The sequence below is a fragment of the Neoarius graeffei genome, chromosome 3 (assembly GCF_027579695.1).
Source record: "Neoarius graeffei isolate fNeoGra1 chromosome 3, fNeoGra1.pri, whole genome shotgun sequence".
In the NCBI taxonomy this organism is placed as follows: domain Eukaryota; kingdom Metazoa; phylum Chordata; class Actinopteri; order Siluriformes; family Ariidae; genus Neoarius; species Neoarius graeffei.
Window position 1 is genome coordinate 16,365,972 of NC_083571.1, and position 10,060 is coordinate 16,376,031.

At 39.4% G+C, this 10,060-nt stretch overlaps 1 protein-coding gene across 1 annotated transcript; it reads left to right on the forward strand.

Moving 5' to 3' along the window:
• Positions 1–3,361: 3,361 nt before the first annotated feature.
• On the forward strand, positions 3,362–9,578 carry LOC132882727 (fatty acid-binding protein, brain-like). Its single transcript, XM_060915827.1, has 4 exons — positions 3,362–3,431; positions 3,521–3,693; positions 9,182–9,283; positions 9,393–9,578. The coding sequence occupies exons 1-4, from the start codon at positions 3,362–3,364 to the stop codon at positions 9,441–9,443; spliced, it is 396 nt and encodes a 131-aa protein (XP_060771810.1). The 3' UTR covers positions 9,444–9,578.
• The last annotated feature ends 482 nt before the right edge of the window (positions 9,579–10,060 follow it).

Below are 10,060 nucleotides of genomic sequence, written 5' to 3' on the forward strand. Positions count from 1 at the left end.
AATGTTGCTCTAGCTGTCCTCTCCCCATCAAAATGGTGGTTTCAACATTATACAACTCCCATGATGCTTATCACACACTCCGGCTGAAGTTGCTGAAAGTTTGCATTACCCGCTGACACCATGCATGAGACACACACTTGCCAACCAATACCAATTAACTACAACTAACTACAACATAAACCAGCCTTTACCTGCTTCAAGAGCACATCGAATATTTTTGTGAAAAACAAGTTGGAAGTTGGGGCGGCACGGTGGTGTAGTGGTTAGTGCTGTCGCCTCACAGCAAGAAGGTCCGGGTTCGAGCCCCGTGGCTGGCGAGGGCCTTTCTGTGTGGAGTTTGCATGTTGTCCGCGTGGGTCCACTCCGGTTTCCCCCAAAGACATGCAGGTTAGGTTAACTGGTGACTCTAAATTGACTGTAGGTGTGAATGGTTGTCTGTGTCTATGTGTCAGCCCTGTGATGACCTGGCGACTTGTCCAGGGTGTACCCTGCCTTTCGCCCGTAGTCAGCTGGGATAGGCTCCAGCTTGCCTGCGACCCTGTAGAAGGATAAAGCGGCTATAGAGATAATGAGAAGTAGGAAGCTAAGAGCTAGTGTTAATGTAACAATACTTGATTAACTCCATTAGTTAAAATTCCCCCACTGAAATCCCTCACCTGAGTTACTATCATTCCACTGATTTCCAGGGGTTTGGAAGCAGGGTCTTCAAGCTTATCCTCAAAAGGCCGGTGTATCATACTGTGAGTAGTAAGTCAGGACTGATGAGCTTCTAAATGTCTGGTGTAAACAGTGTTGTTTACATCATCTCTGAGGAAAAGAGAGATTGTTCAGAGGCGTTGAATGACCACTGAGCTGTGGAAATATTTTTTTAACGATTCACATACTTAAGTGATTATAATATACACTCACTGGCCACATCCAACTATTGTTTTATGCAGTTCTCTAATCAGCCAATCCCTTGGCAATGGGATTGGCTGATTATAAATGCATAAAATCATGCAGATACAAATCAAGAGTTTCAATTAATGTTCACTTCAAACATCAGAATGGGAAAAATTGTGAGCTCTGTGACTTTCACTTGGTGCCAGGTGGACTGGTTTAAGTATTTCAGAAACTGCTGATCTCCTGGGGTTTTCACACACAACAGTCTCTAGAGTTTACAAAGAATGGCGTGGGAAAACAAACAAACAAACAAACAAACAAACAAACAAACAAACAAACACTGAGTGAGTGACAGTTCTGTGGGTGTAAATGTCTTGTGGATAAGAAAGGCCAGAGGAAAATGGTCAGATTGGTTTGAGCTGCCAGGAAGGAGATAGTAACTCATATAAGGACAATTCTTCAGCAAAGAAAGAGGCCAAAATTATGAATTTATTAAGACTGCCTTAACTTGTCAGCTCAGTGGTATTGCTAAAGTATGGAATTCAAGGCAAAATGTACTGAAACCCATGTTTAAAAATCATCACCCCAATTATAGCAATATTGCTTCAGAGAAATCTTGGTTTGAATTTTAGGAAAAGAAAGTTCAGGTTTTTTTCTGATGTAATTCCATTACTGACTTTTCTTTCCTTATAAAAGATTTTGCATTCAGAGTTAAACATCAAGTTCAAGTTCAAGTGTACTTTATTGTCAAAAATCTATGTAACAGGGTTAGCACAGAAGTTTGAAATTGCGTTTGACCAGTCTCCAATGTGCAAGTTTAACTAAGCATACATATACTATTGATAAAAATCACCCACCCACACACACACACACTGCAGTAAAACACACACACACTGCAGTGAAAACACACACACACACACACACACACACACACACAGCAGCAGCAGCAGCAGCAGAGAGTACAATCAGTCGTCGTATAGGTAGAGTCCTGCAGTATAGATGCAGTATATAAGGTGCGAAGGGTAAGGTGCAAGGGCATGGTGAATAAATGTTCATGGAATGTTCTTGGTATCTTTGGAATGTTCATGTAGTTTTCCTCAGTGAGTTAAGGAGTCTGACAGCTTGTGGAAAGAAGCTGTTTCCCAGTCTGCTTGTGCGGCACCGCACGCTGCGGTAGCGCTTCCCTGACTGCAGTAAGGAGAACAGTTTATGTGCTGGGTGAGTGGGGTCTTTGATAATGTTCATCGCTCTCTTGGAACAGTGTGAAGTGTACAAATCATAGCCAACATATGCTTAGGGTCAAAAAAATATCCCATACTGTATGAAATTATTTAATACCATTATCTTGGGAGTGGCATGTGGTGTAGTGGTTAGTACTATCGCCTCACAACAAGAAGGTTCTGGGTTCAAGCCCAGTGGCTGACGGGGGGGCCTTTCTGTGTGGAGTTTGCATGTTCTGTCTGTGTGGGTTTCCTCTGGGTGAATGGTTGTTTGTTTCTGTGTCAGCCCTGTGATGATCTGGCAACTTGTCCAGGGTGTACCCTGCCTCTTGCCCATAGTCAGCTGGGATAGGCTCCAGCTTGCCCACGACCCTGCACAAACGATGGATGGACCATTATCTTGAGTACTGCAACAAAAAAAGTTACTACATTTTGCTGTGAATGTAATTCCGTTACCGAAGAACCACCAATAATTACTCTTTACAACCGTGGTGAGCAGAAAAGCACTTGGCATGCAACAGCAGAAGACCACATTGGGTTCCACTCCTGCAGCCAAGAACAGGAATCTTAGAATCAAGAACAAGTTCCTATTAAAGTGGCCAGTGAGTGTAAAACAGTATACAATAAAATGAAAAAGAAATGGTAAGTCAGTGTCTTTATCAGGCTACGGACTTGCTGCTGTTCAGCTAAATCAAACAGCTCATGCATTAAAAAAACTGACAGTCCGTTGGTGCTGAGCAGCCGTTGAATGTTGTGAACAAATTCACAGGTTGTGTACATTGTAAAACTACACATAACTACATGTAAAAAAGCTGAATTCTTTCAACACAATTTTATTTAATATTAACACAAATGGCGTAAACTAGAATGTAACACAGTTTGTGTAATGTTTCTACACGTTCCTTCTCAGAGTGTAATACAAACTATGAATAGACAGGTGTACTGTGTGCCAACTTTACCAAATAGTCATGATCGTTTTCCATTATTATGCCATTTTGTGGTCATTTTTTGACTCAATCATTTTTTTTCAGAGATCATCAGTATGTGTTCACACCCATTGAGATTACTGAACTGTAATGACCTATAGAATTAGCACAATTTGATAAACAAATAATGTGTCTGGGAATGATCAGCCATTAAATATCCAGTCTCCTCCCATGGCATATTGTATAAATCAGGTACGACTGTAGAAAAATTCAGAGGATAATCACATAATTTATGTGTTTCTTTGTTTCAAAAAATAATATAACATTAACAAAATGGATGCCCTCTTTGGAAGTTGGACACTTGTCAAAGCTGAAAAGTTCAGTGAATATCTGACAGCACTTGGTAAGGGGTTTTAAATCGGATTTGTTGACTTAGTGTTTTTACATTAAAAAATTGTGGATTTAAAAAGTAATTACTTCTTGCTTTCACAGGTGTATCAGAAGAAAAAATCAGTGTTGCCCAAATTATTAAACCAACTTTAACCTTTTACAAAGATGGAGACTATATAGTTATTAAAACAGAGACCAGTCTTTATACTGGAGAAATCTGGTTCAGGCTGGGTGAAGAGTACTATGAGGAAACCAAGGATGGCAGACGTTGCAAGGTAAAAATCTCAATTAATTTCCAAATTGGTCATCAATAGTTAATTATCTGGGACATGTGTATTTGTTGCAATAAGACTCGGAGTTTTAAGTCATTAAACTCCCATAAATAATTGAAAATTGGCTTGCATAAAAGTATTCACTCCTACTTGAATTTCTATTGTTACAACCTGGAACTGAAATGGACCTCAGTGGGAGTTATGCCATGAATCTTCACCGAATATCTCGTAAAATTGAAGTTGAGGGAAATTTGATACAGATAGTTAAATTATTGGGTGGCACGGTGGTATAGTGGTTAGCACTGTTGCCTCATAGCAAGAAGGTCCTGGGTTTGAGTCTGGCAAACTCCACACAGAAAGGCCCTCGTCGACCGACGAGGGCCTTTCTGTGTGGAGTTTGCATGTTCTCCTCATGTCTGCATGGGTTTCCTCCAGGTGCTCCAGTTTCCCCCACAGTCCAAAGACATGCAGGTTAGGCTAATTGATGGCTCTAAATTGACTGCAGGTGCGAATGTGAATGGTTGTTTGCCTCTCTGTGTCAGCCCTGTGATGACCTGGTGACTTGTCCAGGGTGTACCCTGCCTCTTGCCCATAGTCAGCTGGGATGGGCTCTAGCTTGCCTGTGACCCTGTACAGGATAAGTGGCTACAGATAATGGATGGACGGACAGTCAAATTATTAACAAATAAATAGAGTAATAGTTGTGACTGCATAGTTATTCCTGTCCATTGGGGCAGTGAAAGCTCAGTGGTTAAGCCAATGGGCTAATGATAGACTGAAAAGTTGTGAGTTGAAATTTCAGCATCACTGAGCCTTGCATTTCAACTGCTTAGTTGTAGCCTGTCTTGGAAAATTTCTGGACAGAAAGTACCAGCAGCTGGCGATTTTGCTGCTTTTAAATGCTCCATCACTGGCTAGCTGCAGTGTTTTTGTTGTTTTAAATTAAAAGTTTCCTTATATTTTTATGTGAAATGCCATATTTGTTTTGATTCACTGAGAAAAGAGATCTTTTTAGACAGCGAGAATCGCATTTGTGCAATGACGACAAACATTGTTTACTAGTATCTGTGTCAGTACTGCATATCTGTTATCTAGTTGAGTTACATTTACACCTCATAAAAGTGAAGTGTGTTGATTTGCGTATCTTGTTACCAGAAAAAAAATCACATGGTTTGATTGATTGAGATCTTTAATTGTCATTCATGAAGTATAAAGCTAGACAGGTAAAGATTTAGATTAATAGAATTACAACTGAATAGAAGTTTCAGTAACATTAAGTGTTTAATAGTACAAATACATAAAAACAAAAATCATATTAAGAATAATTTACATTGACTCAAGTTCCTCATTTTAAATATTTGATCTCTTTAGTTCTGATATTTAAAGTTTACTAAATATTTCAGTTTCTCAAGATCTCTTCATTTTCTTTATGATTAGCTCATCTGGGCGATAGGTTTATGCCATCATATGTTGTCCGTCCGGTGTCGTCCACATTTCACGAAAATCGCTTCTTCTCTCTCAGTTCTTCACCAATTTTTATTCTTTTTGGCAGGAAGCTAGGTCTGCCTGGGGTGCATATAGCTTCTACCCAAATCTGCATAATTGCAGTTAATCATGAAGATATGGAGTAATTCAGCCCTAATAAGCAGTTTCCACACAAATTGCTTCTTCTCCCTCAGTTCTTCACTGATTTTGATTTTTTCTGGCATGAAGGTAGGGGTACCTAGGGTAACTTCTACCCAGATTTGCTTAATTACAATTATTAATGAAGTTACGGACTAATTAAGCCTGAATGGGCGAGTCAACAAAAATCGCTTCTTCTCAGTCAATTCCTCACTGTTTTGGATTCTTTCTGGCAAATCGGTCAGTATTCCTCGGGTGCATATAGCTTCTACAGCGGTGCTTGAAAGTTTGTGAACCCTTTAGAATTTTCTATATTTATGTATAAATATGACCTAAAACATCATCAGATTTTCACACAGTAGATAAAGAAAACCCAGTTAAATAAATGAGACAGAAATATTATACTTGGTCATTTATTGAGGAAAATGATCCAATATTACAGATCTGTGAGTGGCAAAGTATGTGAACCTTTGCTTTCAGTATCTGGTGTGACCCCCTTGTGCAGCAATAACTGCAACTAAATGTTTCTGGTAACTGTTGATCAGTCCTGCACACCAGCTTGGAGGAATTTTAACCCATTCCTCCAGACAGAACAGCTTCAACTCTGGGATATTGGTGGGTTTCCTCACATGAACTGCTCGCTTCAGGTCCTTCCACAACATTTCCATTGGATTAAGGTCAGGACTTGGACTTGGCCATTCCAAAACATAAATTTTATTTTTCTTTAACCATTCTTTGGTAGAACGACTTATGTGCTTAGGGTCATTGTCTTGCTGCATGACCCACCTTCTCTTGAGATTCAGTTCATGGACAGATGTCCTGACATTTTCCTTTAGAATTTGCTGGTATAATTCAGAATTCATTGTTCCATCAATGATGGCAAGCCGTCCTGGCCCAGATGCAGCAAAACAGACCCGAACCATGAGACTACCACCATGTTTCACAGATGGGATAAGGTTCTAATGCTGGAATGCAGTGTTTTCCTTTCTCCAAACATAACGCTTCTCATTTAAACCAAAAAGTTCTATTTTGGTTTCATCTGTCCACAAAACATTTTTCCAATAGCCTTCTGGCTTGTCCATGTGATCTTTAGCAAACTGCAGACAAGCAGCAATGTTCTTTTTGGAGAGCAGTGGCTTTCTCTTTGCAACCCTGCCATGCACACCATTGTTGTTCAGTGTTCTTCTGATGGTGGACTCATGAACATTAACATTAGCCAATGTGAGAGAGGCCTGAATGGGCGAGTTGCTTAGAAGTTACCCTGGGGCCCTTTGTGACCTTGCCGACTATTACACGCCTTGCTCTTGGAGTGATCTTTGTTGGTTGACCACTCCTGGGGAGGGTAACAATGGTCTTGAATTTCCTCCATTTGTATACAATCTGTCTGACTGTGGATTGGTGGAGTCCAAACTCTTTAGAGATGGTTTTGTAACCTTTTCCAGCCTGATGAGCATCAGCAATGCTTTTTCTGAGGTCCTCAGAAATCTCCTTTGTTTGTGCCATGATACACTTTCACAAATGTGTTGTGAAGATCAGACTTTGATAGATCCCTGTTCTTTAAATAAAACAGGGTGCCCACTCACACCTGACTGTCATCCCATTGATTGAAAACACCTGACTCTAATTTCACCTTCAAATTAACTGCTAATCCTAGAGGTTCACATACTTTTGCCACTCACAGATATGTAATATTGGATCATTTTCCTCAATCAATAAATATACCAAGTATAATGTTTTTGTCTCATTTGTTTAACTGGGTTCTCTTTATCTACTTTTAGGACTTGTGTGAAAATCTGATGATGTTTTAGGTCATATTTATGCAGAAATATAGAAAATTCTAAAGGGTTCACAAACTTTCAAGCACCACTGTATATATAGCTTGTATATGGCGTATATAGCTTGCAACATTTATTGCATAAGGTGGCCCACTTTAGATTGCTCCTTCTGGACTAGGTGGAGCTGGAGTGAGCTACGGCGACATGGACGGTCTCGTTGTTCTAATCTTGAAACAGTTCTTCTTTGGGTTGTTATTTTCCTATTGAAGCCTTGGCCCCTGAAGAATTTTGAACATAGTCTCGATCTTCACAATAATGGAATATTCAAGAATTTTTCACATATTACCCATTTAAATCATGAGCTCAAGAAGAACATTTTATTTACTCTGAGTTGCAAAATGTTGCATTCTGGATCACTTAGAATTTTAAACATTTTCCAGAGACGTACACCCGGACCTCCCGCCTTTTTTAGCATGACTGTGATGGCATTGCTTATGCTCTGGGTCTGACTACCATTCTTTTCCAAATGCTCCCTACTCCAGAAAGGTATTGACAGGTCTGCACAGTGCATTATCAATGATTTCAGATCAGTTATCACAATTACATGCAGTCTCTGCATAATGTGGCTAAAATACTGTATGGTGTAATATATTCTACTCGGCTCCTTCATTTAATCAGAGCGTCAGCGACACAGTAGCTCACATGGCCGTACCATGAGAAACCATCATGAGAACAATTAGAACAATTTGATCATCCAAACAAAACAGTCAGAATCAAAATCCACTGAAATCTGAGGGAGGAATAGCGATTTTCCTGAAAGTTCATTAATCGGCCTAATTAACAACTTGTTAATGAGAAATCACAAAACCAGGGAGTAACTTTTCTGCACACTAGTAAGAGCTTCCAAACAAAACAATCAGAATCACAATCCATTGAAAACTCAGGGAGGAGTAGCAATTTTTGTGAATTGTGGACAGACTACGGACGCCATGTGATGTCAATCGCTCATCGCCCTACAGCCGGTGAGCTAAAAACTGTACTTCATGATTTAAGTACTGTAAATCTATTAATTCTAGTGTCCTTAAGTTTCTGCACTTTTGGAAAAGTTGTTATATTTGCCTAATAGTAGAACTATAGAATGAATTGTGCAAGTCTCTTTTTTTAAAAACTGATTATACCAAAATTATTATTAGCACAGCTTAATGTTAGCAAATTTGCAATTAATTTTGGTTTTCTAAAAACAAACAAATAAAAAAGGTAAAATAGTGAAAATAATGTGGTCACTCATTTCTAGATTTACAGTCCTCACTCAAACCCCTCTTTGGTCTGTCCCTGTTCTCATGCTTGACAGATTGAAGGGTCACCTGGAATTGGGAAGGGCCATTAGATTTCTAACCCAAATATCCCTTCTGGCCAGTGACAAACAGACTTGTTTTGTATGGGTAGAAATAAGTCTACCATGAGCTGGCCTAGTGGTTAGCATGTCTGCCTTTCGATCAGGAGAGTACAAGTTATGCTCGCGGTCAGGTCATACCAAAGACCATCATAAAAATGGTACCTACCGCTATCTGGTAAGGCATGCTGCAATACAGTTGCAAGTGGGGAGTCAAACTCTCGCAGTTACCAGAGGACTGGACCCCCACTGTAACCCTAGCTGTATAGGTGAGAGGCTGAGGGCAAGAGAAGCGAAAATCGGCACTGCCCAATGTGCCTTAAGAGCCTGATTAATACTGGGACAGGAGATTGCCTGGGAAGATCAGGTCCTGGCATAGGAGGAACTTGAACTTTTTGACAAAACAAGTCTTTGTATCAATCAAGGTTTGTTTATTAAAAAAAAAGAAAAAAAGAATCAAAACTGCCTAAAAGAGATCATCCAGTAAAAGTTAGTGACCAAGAAAAGATGCTATTAATTAATCAGAGAAGGGGTTGTAGATTAATGACACTCAATGAAGTCCATTTCTTTTCCAAACTGTAACTCTATAACATATGAAAACATTCAAGAGAGATTAATATGTATACAAAACACTGTAGAGTCAAATACTCAGTGTTTTAAATCCATCCATATAATTAACACAGGCTTAACTATCTTCTAGACTGTTGTAAACCTAGAAGGAAGCAAACTTGTCCAGGTGCAGAAGTGGGACGATAAACAAACCACAATTGTTTATGAGGTCAAGGGTGTGAACATGATCATGGTAAGAATGTGCTGAAAATACACATTCGTAAAGGTTTTTTTTGCATATTTGTGAATGTAAAAGGTTGTCGTATAGCATGTAGTAATACATTATTCTTTGCATTTTGCAGATACTGACCTTTGGGAACATTGTATCCACCCACACCTATCAGAAGGCATAAATGATGGACCACTTACCAGTCTCGAAGCATATTTTAATGTGAATATCCAAATGTCGGAAAAATGAGATGGTGTCCGAATATAGAGATGAGAGGCGTTATTAGTACAACTAGAGTTAATTCTGTTTCATCAGAGGCCAAGCATAAAATAAACACTGAATCAGATTGTTATAATGTGTGGCTGCTCCTATGTAATGACAAATGACTATAATTCACTTCAGAAATCATCATTAAACCACAATATAGTGTTTGAATATAGTTGTTCTTTTGTTTTATTGCTTATGCTCTCTGATATTGTTTAGGTCCACCCTGGCTGTTTCACTGATGTTTTGATATGAGTGTTTCTGTGAACATGGAGAAATTTGGGGTGGGCAATTAGGCAAAAATAAAGTATGTTGGGTTTTGGTATAAATACTGCCAAATGATAGTACCACATCCCAAGTGAAAGGTACACTGCAGAGCCGTGCTTAAATGCTTTTATATTTTTCAGTATACAACACTAATCTCATTCATCTCATCTCATTATCTCTAGCCGCTTTATCCTGTTCTACAGGGTCGCAGGCAAGCTGGAGCCTATCCCAGCTGACTACGGGCGAAAGGCGGGGTACACCCTGGACAAG